Genomic DNA, 16,461 nt, shown 5'->3' with positions numbered 1-16,461 from the left:
CATAATGGCGTCGTGAGTAGTGGCGATAATAAATGGGTTGGTGAGTGCCGCCGTTCGAGAGTGCCCATGAATTAACCCTCCGTCATTAGCATGTAATTGCCTTTCATTTTTTTCCCTCCTCACTCACCCAAATTGGTGACGAAATTGCCCGTAAATGCTCCAATGTATTTATTTGTCCTGCCAACTGTCTCACTCTCTTTCTCTCTCTCACTCGCTAGCTAGCTCCCTCTCCTCACTCACTGCCAGTTTCTCCCCGCTCCTCTTTTCTCACACTTTTTCTGTTTTTTTTGGGGGTTTTTTGTTGGTAATCTGCTTGTGTCAGTTTTTTGTCTTTATGCGACTTTCTTGTTCTCGTTCTCTCGTTCTCTCTCTCTCTGTCTTTCTCTCTCTCTCTCCCCCTCTCTCTCTCCCCCTCCCTTCCTCTTGTTCTCTTTCTCTCTCTGAATTATTCTCTCTGCCTTTCGCACTGTCCAAATTGTTCGTGTTGGCGTTACCTTACACGTCCTCTGTACATCTTTAGACCTATTTTATATTATTATTATTATGTGTGCTGCTTAAACGCTGCCATGGTCCAAATTACCCTCAGAGGGACTGTAAAGGTCTGAGCTAAACTGGACTGACTTTCCTCTCATTCTCCTCTATCCATGTTCCCTCTCTCACTCACACATCCTGCATTTTATGCTCCATTTGCACATTCTGGAAAAAAAATGCAAGCAGTTACATTTTTTGATTGCCTTTAGTCTAATCTAGTGGACCATGGAAAAGCTTCACTTATATGTGAAGGAGAGGCCCAAATGTATTGAAAAATGTATAAATGTGTAAAAATGTATAATTACGTTGTGTAAACAATGCCTTAATGTGTGACCGTTTTCAAGGCCAGACTAGTTATCTGATGGTAGGTAGCTTGCATTTCCTCACAAGTCATCCTTTTTACGTTCTACCGCAACAGGGACCCTCCAGAATGAAAGCTATCTTACCTTTAATGTGTAACCATTTCTCCCTCTCTACCCATCACCTTCCCAGGTTTTGCTCCCAGTATGCAGCGCAGTGGGCCAGGCCCGCAGTTCACGGCTCAGCAGCAGCAGCAACAACAGCAGCAACAACAACAACAACAACAGCAGCAACAACAGCTACAACAACAACAACAACAACAGCTACAGCAACAACAACAACAACAGCTACAACAACAGCAACAGCGGCAGCAGGAACAGCAGCAGCAGCACCATGGCGGACCCTCCATGTCCCCACACCCTCACCCACAGCCCCACCCACACCCCTCTCCCACCGGCCCCATGCAGCACCAGGGGATGGGCCCCTACCCTCACGGCCACCCACACGCCCACCCACACCAGGGCGGACCTCCCTATGGCCCCCAGGGTGGACAGTACGGCCCCTCAGGTAAGTCACATGCACCAATATCCACACTGGGTCACACTGCCCTATAAATATACTATTATATGTGAACTTGCTTTATTTGCTATTAACACAGGTACGTGTTAGTACAAGCACATTGTAATTGTTGTGTTTGTCTACGCTCTCTATAGTTAAATAAATAACAGTTTCAAAACAATTCACAACGCAATTACAAAATGACCTGTTTTATTGCATAATTTGCCCAGGGTTCATCACTGCCAAGTCTGGTCTAGAAAAATATCATTTGCCTCTCTCCTCTCTCCTCCGTGGCAGTGGTTACACACATCATAATGAAAACGTAGCAATCTTTCCTACTTGTGGGGAAGGTGTTGCTATTTAACTTTTCGCCAAATACTTTTTTCAGAGGTGTTTTTTTTTTCTTTTTTTTTTTTTTTTTTCTTTCTTTCAACCAGGCCTTGCCTCCTGTTGGAAATGGTTGTGTTTTGTTCCAATTTGTTGGTGATTAAATTACCAGTCAGTCACTTTAGTGGAGCTAATGTTGAGCGTGGTAATGGGGCTAGGAGGTGTTTTTCTTTGGAATAAGAGAGACTGTTGGATGGCACGCACGAGGCACTCTTCTTTGTTGATACAGCTGATTGGTCATGAACTCAGAAGTTGGATTTGTGCGCGTGTTCGCGTGTCTCTTTGTGCATGTCTGTGTCGGTGTCTCTATTTGTGTGCTTGCACATGCATTTTTCACACAAATGGTTGTGAATGCTCGAAAAAATGCAAGTTCTGAATTTCTTGAGTTCATTTATTTTTGTTCAACTGCACACATTTACTAATTCCTGGCACTCTTGTGTGTGAGTTTGAGTGCGTGGGCGTGGGCGTGGGCGTGTGCGTGTGCGTGTGTTATCCACCTGCTCATCTGGAAGACATGCTGCGACGTGGGTTTGCAGACAGTTGCTTGCCTTTAATATTATTATGGCTGGCCCTGCTTGTAAAAGAATGGGCTTACTGCTACCCACCCATTTCCTCTCTGACTGTACCCCCCCCCATCACACTGTGGCACATGTGCACATGTGCGCACATGCACATACAGTCACACACACGCACGCACGCACACACACACACACACACACACACACGCGCGCGCACACACACACACACACACACACACACACACACGCACACACACACACTTACTGATGGATGGGCTCTACATGTAAGACGGGGTCCCTGGCATTGCGGTTGGTGAGTGAGGCCTGGGGCTGCACCTGGGCTGGGGTTGCTGAGAACACCCCCCCCCTCACCCACCACATGCACTTCTTCCACACTACTCTACACCACTCCACTCAAGTCAGGGTGAGGCTTCAAACTGATTGGATGTTTACTTAGCTGTGGAGCACATGGAGGAAGGAGGGTGGGGGATGAAATGGGAGACTACTACGGGGTGCTCTGTCAGAGCTATTAATGAGGTGCTCTGAACATGCAGGGATACGCAGACACACACTTACACACACATTCACCTAAATGGAGGCCCACTTGCAGGTAGGGATGCACCGATACACATTTTTTCACTTCCGATCCGATATCTAAATTTGGATATCTGCCAATACCGATACTACTCCAATCCAGTAACAAAACCACAATATATGCATGGATTTCAACTTGAGGTAGGCCCAAGATGACTATTTGGTCAGAAAAGGAAGTCAGGAGAACAGGAAACCAATTCATAAGTGAAAGTATCAAGTAAAAAAGTAACAATTCCATCCTGAAAACTAATATGCAAGTGTTATGACTTCAAATTAACATTACACCTGGCTCAATATCAGTCCTTTGGAAATTCCGATACTTTGGGAAAATTCCGATCCGATCTCTGAAAATATGTTGATATCTGAACCCGATACCGATACACCGATACCGATATCCCATCCCTACTTGTAGGTGTGTTCACACACACACAAACATGCGTGTGTATACAGTACATAAATGCCCACATATACGGTACATGCATATGTACGCACATGCACACACACACACACACACACACACACACACACACACACACACACACACACACACACACACACACACACACACACACACACACACACACACACACACACACACACACACACACACACACACACACACACACACACACACACACACACACACACACACACACACACACACACACACACACACACACACACACACACACACACGCATGCATGCATTACACCTGCACAAACCACCACATGCCAATTCACACACACACTAACACACAGAAGATGGATTGTTGTGCCATCCTGCCATGTCTTTGCGATGGTCTGGCCGCATGGAGATGGGGAGGGTGGTAGACCAGTGAGTGGTGCTGGGGTGGTGTTGGCTGGCGCCCGTGCTGCCTGTTGTCTGGACCGCTCCACACCAGTGGCCCATAAACCTCTACTGCCAGTATGGAAACACTGACATGCTGAGCTGCGCCGGGTACACACACATATGCAAACACACACACACACAAACACACACACGCATACGAACACACACACGCATACGAACACACACACAAACGCGCGCATACGTACACAGATGCACACGCACACACACACACACACACACACACACACACACACACACACACACACACACACACACACACACCACATTGCATGTCCACATTCGCCATATTCATACACTTTGAGGTGCACAATCTATCCTTTGTGTATGAGTTGTGTTTTGTTGCCAACACCACCTGAAGGTGTGTAGCATAAAGTACCCATGCACGTTGATGTTTACAATAAAAATCAACATCTGCACGGTACATTTTGATGTCAAAACTAATTGTAGCTGAAGTTGTAGCATGAGCAAGCCAGAGCCACACTTGCAAAAACTAACCGGCATCCAGACTGCTGTCATCATGCATAATGCAAAAGGCTAACACCAATTCAAAAACAGTTTGCTTCCCGCAAAGGGATGTGATTTAACGATGGCACATTCCATATACTCTGGGCCGCTGACAGCTTTTGCTGGGCCCAGGACAAAACCATCTGAAAAGGCCCCCACCTCAATACCTACAATGTAATGGCGTCCCAATTCTGGGCCCCTCCATTCTCTGGGCCCGGGACAACTGACCCCGTTGTTCCCCCCTGTCGCCAGGCCTGCATATACTATATGTCCATGCGGCTGAGCTTACCGCTTGTGTCGTTCCATTTTATGGAGATTGCCGTAACCTGCCGTCTAGCTTTGTGTCTCTTGGCGGATGGGGATATTTTACTGTTTGGCCTACAAAGAAAAAAAACACGACAAAAATCATAACCGATTTGCCTCACAAGGCAGTGGAAACTCTGCCCCCGTTTGTTTACCCAAAGGTCATTTGAATACCGGCAAGGATTGTGGCAAGGCTTTCAAAAGTTGTCAGCGCAAGGCAAGCGCTCATATCACATCTCGGCTTGTTTCAGAAAAGTGACAGTCCTGTAATGAACCTGTCTGATGTCTGACCTGAAAACAAGCGATATTGTCTTCTTTTCTGTCTCTCTCTCTGTCATTCGTTTGTGGCTTTTGTTTGTGTGGACATGACAGCTTCTTTTCATCCCCCCCCACCCCCGCCTTTTCTTCCCCCATGACAGTCCTTGCATTTTGTGACCTGCGTTATGCATCTGCTGAGCTGATGTCTTCCATCATATTTATCAGCCTATTTACACACACAAACGCACGCACACACACACGCACACACGCACGCACGCACACACGCACGCACGCACACACACCATTCTTGATTCCAAATCCCTGCCTTAGATAAAGGAGCGTGTATTTGAGTTTGGCTGGAGGCTGTGAATCGTTTCAGCAGTAGAGAGGGAGTTTTGTTGTTGTTCAGCAGGAAGACGTATCTTGCAGATTGGTGTCACACACACACACACACACACACACACACACACACACACACACACACACACACACACACACACACACACACACACACACACACACACACACACACACACACACACACACACACACACACCACATTCAGGCCCTGCACCTTCTACCCTGGGGAAGGTTCCTGGATTATCCCGGCTCAGGGCTGGCCACTCCGGGGCTGGCACAGCGAGTTGCCGTGTAATTGGCATAGCTCCAGGGCCTAGCCTACTTCTGGCAGACCCCCTGCCTCCACTTCCCCAATCCACAAGCATCCCTCAAACACACACACACACACACACATACACACACACACACACACACACACACACACACACACACACACACACACACACACACACACACACACACACACACACACACACACACACACACGCATCCCTCCAACACACACACACACACACACACACACACATATAAAAACCCCCTCCAACACGCGCGCACTCACACACACAGCGATACACAGACCCCCCCACTGTGAAGGAGCTTGTTAGAGGAGTCGCAGAGGAAGAAGAAAAAAAGGAGGAAGACCTCAACCCATCACCACAATCACCACCTAGAACACAATCTCACAGAAATATATATAGCATGCTCTCGCATACAATCTGCATGCACCTAAACAACACACGTATATGTTGTGTATAGATTTGGGACTAAAGTGATCCATTTTTTTCTGCGTTTCTTTCGTCTTTTTCCTCTCCCCTCCTCCGACATCATGGAGAACAGGGGGGAGGTGTGAGAGGGAAAGGATGCGTGCAGTGATGGAGAAACACCTTCGGGGGTTGAAACCTCCAGCAAGAGAATGTGTCAGTCATAAGCCTCCATAGCCCCATCCAAACCCACCAGTGCCAAAAACTGCAGGGAAAACAGTTGAATAAATCAAATAAATGCATACAATGTTCATATGCTGCTGAGGAAAGCAGTGTGCGATTTTTCAGGGATGACAGTTTTTCCCCCTTCGGTCTGGAATCGCTGGAGGATATTTTCAGATTTTCCTCTCCAACATCCTCGACGTTTTCTTATTTTTGTTTTCCACAAGGGAATTTCCTGGAACTGAAATGCTTCATTAGAGCTACTGTATTTGGTGACACCGGATTGATTTGTTGTTGCCAACACTGCTGGCAGTCATGGAAGCTTCCTTGTGTTGTGTCATCAAGCACGTTATCCATCCATCTCGTCAGGAACAGTAATGTCCAAGACAAATTTCCCTTGGGAACGAATAAAAAGAATCTTGAATCTTGCTCTTGAACTGAACGTTGAATATCAAACGTCTCTCACACCCAGGGAATGTCATCATTCTGTTGCCTGAAGGTTCCCATTTCAGCCAGGTTATGGTGCTCACAAGCCCCAGTAGCTTCCCGCAACTTAATAGCCTGGTCAAAACTAGCACCTTGTGCTGTATTGCACAGGGGGTCTCACTTTGCTGATTTAAGGTTTTTTTCTGCTTAAGTTCAAAATAAATAGATCTGCCTGCACCCAATCCCATAACCCTTTTCATTGCACAACAGCCTGTAGGGCTAAAAACCTCCACAGGCACTGCAGTTCAGTGCCAAGGCGACATTCCACCACGTCTGGAATTATGCTCAATTTACACCTCCTGTCGAGTGAAATCATTGAGTGTTGCCTTTCTCCTCCTCTTCCAGCTGTTCACTGAGTCTGGTTGGTCTGTCTTGACAAATGCTTGACATGCAATGCAATGCAATGACAAATGTTTGCTTGAAGGTACAACTTTTCTCTCCAGACTCAAAGAATGGCTGCTGTTTGCAGGGTTCAAATGTTCAGTTCTCATGAACATGCTCCTTGTTGACTGATAGGTCTTGCAAGATGCTGCTGTAGACTAGCTGATCATGCCAGTGGAACCCCTGCCAGACCTTCTGTGCCATATTTAGCAGGCTTGTACGAAATTCCGAATATAAAAAAATTCAATTCAAAATAATGCCATAGTACGAACACTAGGTGGTGCCATTACCTTGAATTTCTTTGAATTTAATCTACACCACCCATTGAAAGTACATAGAACACCACCACCTAGTGTTCGTATTATGGCATTACTTTGAATTGAAATTCTTTCCATTCGGAATTTCGTACAAGCCTGATATTTAGTGTTGTATAAATGGCTAATTTCGACCAGGCAAGCAACTTGGCTCATAAATGACTCACAACTAATTTGTCGTGTCTCTGTTCCCTCTTTGTGTCTTCCAGGTAACTACCCTCGACCGGCCAACTACGGAGGCGCACCCAACTACAGCGGCCCCGGCCCGCAGGGCATGGCCAACAGCCTGGGCATGAACGCCGGAAGCCCCATGCACGGCCAGGGCCCGGGGCAGCACTGCGGAACCGTGCCCCCCGGAAGGGGACCGGGACCCGGCCAGACGGCTGCGGGCGGACGCCCCTACCCGGGTGGCACCAGCGCAAACAACATGGCGCCCACCTCGCCCAGCATACCGCAGTCTGTGGGGCCAGGAATGGGGCCAGGAATGGGGCCGCCCATGCCAGGGGCGGGACGCAAAGCGCAGGAGCCGGGAGCACCGGGGGGCATGCAGGGCTCCCCTTCGGTTGGACAGACGAGGTGAGATGGGCATTAAGCTAACGGCATTATTGAAAAATATGCCCTAAAGTCATGAAGGACGTGGACGTTTCAGCTAAGTTCAGAAATGGAAACCCCACAATTTGCTTCGATCACGGGTGGCTTCACTGAGTTGAAGTGAGGCGATGGGATCAAGTAAACGCGAGGGGGTTTAATTTAATGTATCTGATAATGACACCTCTGCTTTTTTTTTAACAGTTTACTAGTCACAGGGGATGTTCATTGTTTCCGAGGTCTAAGTGAATTTGACCGACACAGATTGGCAGATTGTTGAGTGTTTTTATGACCTTCTAGTATACCTCTGCCTGACCACAGAGATTGTTCCTCTCCCCTTTTAGGCCCCCCTTCGCCAGATCTCCAGGGTACCCCAGCCTTCCTGGGCCCGGAGGTCGACCGGCACCCCTCTCGTCGCCCCACTCCCACCACCCCCACCACCACCACCACCCCCACGCCCACCACCAACAGCAGCAACAGCAACATCCCTCACATCCCCCACACCCTTCACATCCCTCACACCCTCAACACTCCCCACACCCTCCACATCCTCAACACTCCCCACATCCTCCTCAACACCCTTCACATCCCTCGCATCCCTCACACCCTTCACACCCCTCACATCCCTCACAGCTGCCACATCCTCACCCTCACCCTCACCCTCACCCCCACCCCCACCCCCGTGCCCCTCATGCTCAACACCCACACGCCCCCCATCCTCACCCCAGTGGATCCTCCACCCAGCCCCAGCCCCAGCCCCAGCCCCAGCCTCACCCCCAGCAGCAGCCATCCCCCAGGCCGCCTCAGCCTGAGCAGTACGGGTAGGTGCTGTGCGGTTCAGGGCTGCTTGCTCCTGGGCCAGCCAAGTTGCCATTTGTGGTTCACTGATCCCTTTCTTCTGCCCAACGGAGCTCCACCCTTGCTGTGGCGTTCACTTTTACAACCCTGAGGGCTATCGCACAGAATAATGCCATCTGAGGGCAGCTCAGATCAGTGATGGGTAGTCTGGCTTCATGAGCCGTCATCCAGCACCACACCAGCACAGATTTGGCAAAAAAAAACCTGAAATAGATGACTGACTATCACAATTGTTGGCCAGGTGCTGTGAAATCATAGAAGGCATTGAAATCACCTGTATTTAGTAGATGGAAACTGAACAAACCCGCTAATGTGGTGCTGCTGGATTGTCTGCATCCATTTCCAGGTCACCCATCACTAATCCATCTGACACCTTTGCAATGTGTGAAGGTGGGTTGTATACAGTAGTTCAGTTGCCCAGCAGTGTGGACCTCCAGAAGGCCTAGGCAGTGGGCTGTGTTTGAAGGCCTCTAAGCTGCAGTGTGAGCTGGACTGGACTCGACGGCTGCCTGCCTGGTGCCCTCTGAGGGGCTTCCAGAAGGGGCTTCACTCACCCGCACGCCTCCTAACCGCTTTGAAACACACACACTCCACTGAACGCATGTTTCTCTAACCTTTTCATCCTGTACTTTTACTCTTTTCCAGTGCCCTCTATAGGACGTGGTTGGGGTGGAGGTTGGCTCGGTGGGTTAGTTGGGAAGTTATGTGAGAGGGGGGGGGCGGATCATGGAAATATTTGTAAAAATTTTACTAGAGGAGAGGGAGTCTTTTGGGTGAAAAAATCTCTGCACTAAGCAATCAATTTCAAACGTCTCCTTCTCGGCCTCCAAGGCTACTGAGCCGTGGCGGTGTGCTGTAGAGCTGGGAATGTTGGCACGGAGCGTTGACTTGCTCCACGTGTGTTAATTAGCCGCGCTCTTTTGGCAGTTGTGCGAGGATGGAGCGACTCCTCCACAGCCACCGGGTATTTTCCTGACGAAAGAAAAATCCAAAACAAATCTTAGACGCAAAAGCAAACATTACCGTTTCCTTACATCCAAGCCTCTGCAGTTTTGGAAAAATGTTATGGTAGAGCAGAATGGGAGAAGTCGGCAAGGGGGGTAAGTGAGTCCATGCCAAAGCGAGACTTGTAACTGTTTTTTTTTCCCCCATTGCTTGTAGTCTGTGCCAGAAAATAAAAAGCTTAGATGTCAAAGACAGAGCTTTGCCCCTGAAGTCAGCAAGGAGTGTCTGTAAATAAAAGAACAAACACACTTTTCTTGTTCTGTTTTTCCTCAGATTTGGTTTCCTACGTGTGTGTTTTTCTCTTCTTTCAAGGCATGATGACTCTTTAAGGCATCGGATTCCCCCTTTCTTTCTTTGGCTGTGACTGTGAAATGGCTGTTATTAGCAGACTCAAAAAGGACTTTGGTGTTGAACTTCCATGCATGTTAACAGCCTTGTGGTGTTTTTTGTTCCCTTGCACCGTTCCATCACATATGCCCATGTTTTTTTTCTTTCTCTGCCCGTTGTTAACTCTCAGCGTCTTTATCTTCTGTTCCACAGGCAGGGCGGGTACCCTGGTATGCCGCCCATGGGCCCCGGGGGCCCCTACAACCAGCCACCGGGGGGTAGCTCTGGCAGGATGACGCCCCAAGGCCCCCCATACAACACCCCACCACCAGGTTAAGATTTCACACAACTTGTCACCCCATATAATACAGCATATAATATGTGGCACATACAGTAGCCGTGTTCATATGTGTTGGCCGTATGTAAAATAAATATTTTGGTCTGTGGCCTTGTTACTTTGTGACAATCCACGGCTTTGTTTGAATTACTGTCTATGGTTCCATAAACTGTTATATTAAAATACTGTGTGTATGTGTGTTCTCAGGCCCTATGGCTATGCAGGGAGATGGCCCAGGGGCTGTGGATGCCAAACAGAGGGCAGAGCACAAGGAAGAGGTTGCTGTGCCTCCTCCTGACCCCCCCAAACCCAAGGTACGGCCAGAACATCCCGCTGTGGATAGTCTCTCTCTCTCTCTCTCTCTCTCTCTCTCTCTAGCTATCTCTCTCTCTCTCTCTCTCTCTCTCTCTCTCTCTCTCTCTCTCTGGGCCTGATGCTGCTGTTGTCCGTCTCTCATACGCAGTGTGCCGTCAGTTTGCAGTTAACTTCAGCATGCGCCCGTATGCCAGTGCTCTGGATTCAGGAAACCTGTTTTTTTGGCTTGCCGATCGAAAGCCAAGCACTACCTAACATTACTCTTACTTACATGCTCAGAGCCCGTCTAAAATCTACTGCTGTTAGACGCTGTACGTGGGAGACCTTGAGGCTGCTCCTACACCACTCACCTCTTCTGCTCCCGCCAGAGGCTGTCACAGGCATTCACTCAACCATGGACCTGTCACACCTGTCAGCAGTAGCAATTTTTTTTGACAGAATAAAAAAAAGGTTATTATAGAAGGATGTTCCCATCCCTTGCCAGGCTAAAAGGAATCCAGGGAAAAAAAGTGGTCTGGACAAGTGTATAGACCATTGTTCGTACCAGAATAGAGCAAGGTCTCAGCCAGCATGAAACATGTTGTAAGGTGGTTTTGAAAGCCTGTATAATCTCGGCTCTTGTCTCGTCTGAGCATGAACATGACCCGTCTCACAGAAACGCTGTCTGTAATTCCACGAGCAGTGCAAAACCCCTTTCTTCTTTCTTTTGGAAGCGAATGTGCTATTGCTTGTCTGCTGCCGAGCGACCCATGTCTCGCACTGTGCCGCCGCCTGCGTTTCTGATTGGTGCGAACTCAAAACAAAACCACTACAAAGCCCACAATGCAGTAATAACCTCTTGCTCCTCCGAGGCTCGTTATTTGCTCCGGTGCAAGCTACTAACCTATTTTTTCCTTTTGGTTTGTTTATCTGTTTCTGATATTGTTCTTTGTTGAGTATGTTTTGCTGGCGTGTCTCCTTTGAAACAATATGTGCAACCCCTCTTTCCTTACTATATATTAAAATATGTGTCTGGTTTCATTCCACATCTAAGAGACAGGAAAGCTTCTACCTTGCTGTCCTCGTATCCTCTCTCCACCTGATCTCCCCCTCTCCTCCCCTCTCCTCTCCTCTCCTCTCCCTCTCTCCCCCCGAGGTACCTTTTCATAACTGTAGACAGAAGAAACAACGTTGATCGGAACACATCGACTAGTGACAGTCCATATCCATTAAAGGGGATAAAATATCATTTTTTTCATAACCCTGTCAGATCTGAATGTTTTTGTCCTGTTTTTTTCTCCGCCTGATTTCTTTCCTGCTGCTGTCATGGCAACCGCAGCTACATTAGTGGAGTTCTTTTTTTCCGTTACCTTGTCTGAAACCTTCAGGGTTGGAGTGAAAACGAAAGGGTTTAAGTAACCCCTAACCCCACTTCACCCCTTCCCTCTCTACTGAGGCTGCCTGACTTTGTGCCAGCCTGTGACTGCATGACTGTAACTGGTTCAGCTCGCCACCCCTAACCGCTGTCTCTGGCTAAGCAGCATTCACATTACCTCTCTTACTCTGCGATGTCCACATGTGCTTGAGGGCTGAAGAATAGGCATCATAGTGTTTCAACGGTTGAGTTAAAAACCAAGACACAAAAAACACTATTTCCTTATACATACATCATAACTAAGTTGTAAGATGACTTTGTCGAAATGAACATCTAAGTCAATACCCTCAAAATGTACAGCTTAGAATTAGTAGGATTACTGCACAAGAGAACCAACTTTACGATGTGTGGTTAGCTGCACTATTTTCATCAAACAGTTAACTGGTTTCGCTGTTTTCTCACTAAGCAGCATCGTTTGGTATTATGACATACCACCAATTACCAGTGTGGCATGCTCTCAAGCACGCTCAAAGTTCTAGCAAGGGAAAAGGAAATGCTATAGTCCTTCAAAAACGCTCTCTATCTGCCTACCTAATTGGACAAATGAACCTTTATTCTGGCATGGAAAATTTTGTACGCTTCACTGTCATGCCTCTATGAAGGCTACTGTATTGACCCGTAATTCAAATTCATTCAGTGGCATGATGCAATAGCGTAGACAGCTACCTAAACACTGTGCACCCCTAATACATACAGCGCTGGGCTTTGAGCTGTGGCACATGGCTTGAAAAGAGCACCACTCTTTGGAGGAATTTCCATTCTGAGGTTAAGAAGCTGCTGTCACAGAATGACCAGAATGTCAGCCATTACAAGCCAACAGAGCCCTGAGCTGGCACGGGCTGGAGGGCTTTGAAGTTCATGTGTGTGTGCGTGTGCGCAAGAGTGTGCATGCAGTCTTTGGACTGTGCATGTGTGTGCAGCAGCTGCATTGCTGTGTGCATGCGTGTGGATGCATTGGTGTGTGGTGCATGTGTGTGTGAATGAATTGGTCTTGTGTGTGTGTGTGTGTGCGCACATGCGTAAAGGATTAAGCCATCCATTTCTCACTGTGTGTGTGTGTGTGTGTGTGTGTGTGTGTGTGTGTGTGTGTGTGTGTGTGTGTGTGTGTGTGTGTGTGTGTGTGTGTGTGTGTGTGTGTGTGTGTGTGTGTGTGTGTGTGTGTGTGTGTGTGTGTGTGTGTGTGTGTGTGTGTACCTTTTGGGTCTGTACGTGTGTGCGCGTGCGTGCATCTGTGCGTGCGTGTGTGTGTGTGCGTGCGTGTCCTTCTCTATTCTCTGCCACAGGACAGCTACAGCTCTCAGCTACACTGTGTGTCCCAGCCCCCCACCCCCTCCCCTCTGCCCCCCAGTCCTGCTAGTCTGTCCTCCTCCTATCACGGTGACGATAGCGATAACATTAGCAGCCCCGCCTGGCCAAAGACCCCCGGCAGTACTGTAAGTGCCACACGCACTGTTCTCTCTCCTCATCCTCCTCCTTTTCTACGTTCCTTTTCCTTTCTTTTCTAATGGGTTTTTTTATCTTCTGTGTTGTGTATCGTTTTGGTTCATGCCCAATTTTCTTTTTTTCCCCACATTGGTAGTACTTTTTCTTAGCATTTACTTGTGCTCGCATACAGTAGACAGTGGTCAAGTACAATGTGTTGGAGTTTCATTCATTTTTCCCTTTTTGTTTGTCATTGGAGGCTTTCTCATTGCGATGGCAGAGTAAAATTGACCTAACCCCCCCTTGGCCAATGCCTTACATCCACTTGGGCCACTCTCTCCTCCTCTCAACACACAAGACTGTGGCTTACGACAATCATCCATTCGAACCTTCTCACAATTGACAATCAGTTGTCTCCTCTTGGCAGAGGCATGTGGCCACGAGGGAACCGACTATCTTCTCAATGTGTGTTTTACCAACTTGATTGAAACTGTTTGGCTTTCTCAAATAGGGGATTCAGGCCGACCAGAACGAAGCCGGTGTCGGTGCCCGCACCAGTTATGTTCGGCACTTAAGTGCTTACCTGCAAACCGCCCGTGTTCAAACCAGGCTCCGAACTTTTCCCGCACGTAACTCTGTTACCCGGATGAACCTGCTGACGGCCACGTTGTCGTCACGGTTCGCAGAGACGACGGCCAGTTCATGATTAGGTGCGGGAACGGGCTCCAGCAGTCGGTTCTCAGTCGGCCTGAATGCGCTAAAAGAGGTGTTGGGACAGGAAGGAGAACCTGTTGAACCATCGAACCGTCTTGAAAAGCTTCTGAAACCTTCAACGTGACAAATTGGACTTCATTTGCTTGCTCCAGAGGTGGAGAGCCCAGATTAAAAAAGTTAACCTTCCCCCTCCTGGTTGTGTACACTTTTGGTATCACTACTTATACGATGACTTGCTTATTGGGATCTGGTGATTCAAATGAACTATGCAGCAGGGGTTTTTACTGTCTGAAGATTGGGTTCTCCATCTCTGTTAGTTTTCATCTTATTTGAGTTTGTCGGAATTTATCTGTTAAAAACAGTGATGGGTATCCTGAGCGCACACTACTGTATAGTGCCATATATTATTCAGCAGAATAATGAACCTCAATTGACCCGTTTAGAAGTTATGTCATCATGCATCATGCACGCGCATTGTTGACTTAAGCACACACACACGCACACATACAGACAGTGCAGTCCCTAAAGAGAGAAGATCTGCCGTCCTGAAGTGTGTAGGTTCGTAAAAAATGGAGGTCCTAAAAGTACACTTGTTAGGGGTCTTAACACCAGGGCGGTAAAGCGTCGCGGAACGGCCGCGTTTTTTACCGGCGTCGGTGAAAATACATTGAAACATATGTCCTTACACACCAACCGGCGGTAGTCGAGCGTCAGCGGCGCGTGAGCCGGCTCCGCGCCGCGCTGCATTTGGAAAATAGAACTCGAGCGTATTTTTCACGCCGGCGACCGGCGGTGTCTCATTCAAATGAATGGCAGAGTAGCATGCTAGCTTTGGCTGTGGGGAGGGTTTTGAACAGGACTGGCCGCGCACACCGACGCTGTCAGTGTGAAAGGCAGAGAAAAACATGCCGGCCGAAACTAAGCAGAAAGGCCGCGTTCGTCCCGCGACCGTTCCGTTCCGCCTTGGTATGTTTTGGCCCTTACAATCTTCCGAGAGAAAATAAGCTGTTCCAGAAGCATAAGAGAGGTTTGTGGTTACAAGGAATTAAACGTACCGACTGGACTGAAGACACCATCAGGAATGACAGTGTCTGTGGTGCCCACTTCACATCTGAAATTATCGTGACCATCCATTTTCCTATTTCAGAAAAAAAACACACCTGGCTACTTTCTTTACAAATGTACGGTAGATGGTTGATTTCGCTCCAACAATGCGTGCGCAGCCCGATTACGTCAGCACGGCAGTTTAGTAGGCTAAATTCGATGGTGAAATGTCAGTCCAAATTGTCCAAATTGTATTCGGTCTGTTACACTTAACAACATGATGGTTGCCGAGTGTAATCAGAGTTCTCTAACCGCCCAAAATCCAATTTTTCACGGACATTTTTTTTTTGTTAACCCTGTTTCTTATACACATGGTGATTGACTTTCAAACCAAAATTGTGCTGTCACTACAGAGAATCGGCAGTTTGGCATGCCTCAAATTAAACTATGTACAGTGCCATGAGAAAGTTTGGGCACCCTTTTGGAAAATCATTACATCGGTTTATTTCTCGTTGAGCTTTTAAAGTAGCAACTTCCTTTTAACATATGTTAAACTGTAGGGAAAGAGAAACAATTCAGCAGTGGAAGAATTTTCAAGGTGTTATAGAATTCTTTTTATGTGGATTTAAGCAAAAATATGCGTGTGCATAAATATGGGCACCCCAAAGAAGGTATACCATTAATATGAAGTAGAGCTCACCTTTGCTGATCTAATGGGCTTTTGATACTTGCTATACAAGAAGACAAGTTCTGCTGAACAGTTGCCAATTATTCTATCCAGAACCCCTCTAATTCCGTCAGGTCCGTCATCTGTCTTCTTTAGACATCCTGGTTCAAATAAATTCATTATTTTTCAATGATGGTGATATCTCAAGATTGGTATGACCATTTCAAGACATTGTACTTGTTGTTTTGCATTAACTCATTGTTGAATTTTGATCAGTGCAGTGCAAACACTGTCCTGCTGGAAAGTCCAAACTCTGCTCAGATCTAATTTTGTGACTGACACTTGAACATTCTTTTGAAAAATATGCTATTTGAAAAGAATTAGTGAAGCCCTTAACTGTAAGTTTACAGTGTGTATACTATCCACGCAGACCTATAGTAGGGTGTGTTTTAGACCAGAGGTCATAGAATTTATGGGTGCAT

The 16,461-nt window shown here is 47.5% G+C and overlaps 1 protein-coding gene across 1 annotated transcript in view; it reads left to right on the top strand.

Moving 5' to 3' along the window:
- arid1b (AT-rich interactive domain 1B) overlaps positions 1-16,461 on the top strand; it is a 104,490-nt gene that overhangs the window by 63,579 nt on the left and 24,450 nt on the right. Inside the window, exons 7-12 of the mRNA XM_063222676.1 lie at positions 1,024-1,112; positions 1,188-1,398; positions 7,498-7,864; positions 10,280-10,398; positions 10,611-10,717; positions 13,416-13,565. Of these exons, the coding sequence (XP_063078746.1) occupies positions 1,024-1,112; positions 1,188-1,398; positions 7,498-7,864; positions 10,280-10,398; positions 10,611-10,717; positions 13,416-13,565 (1,043 nt within the window). The remainder of the gene's footprint in view (positions 1-1,023; positions 1,113-1,187; positions 1,399-7,497; positions 7,865-10,279; positions 10,399-10,610; positions 10,718-13,415; positions 13,566-16,461) is intronic.

This window comes from Engraulis encrasicolus, chromosome 18, assembly GCF_034702125.1.
Source record: "Engraulis encrasicolus isolate BLACKSEA-1 chromosome 18, IST_EnEncr_1.0, whole genome shotgun sequence".
NCBI lineage: Eukaryota > Metazoa > Chordata > Actinopteri > Clupeiformes > Engraulidae > Engraulis > Engraulis encrasicolus.
The sequence above is the reverse complement of the archived record's forward strand: the minus strand, read 5'-3'. Positions and strand labels throughout refer to the sequence as shown.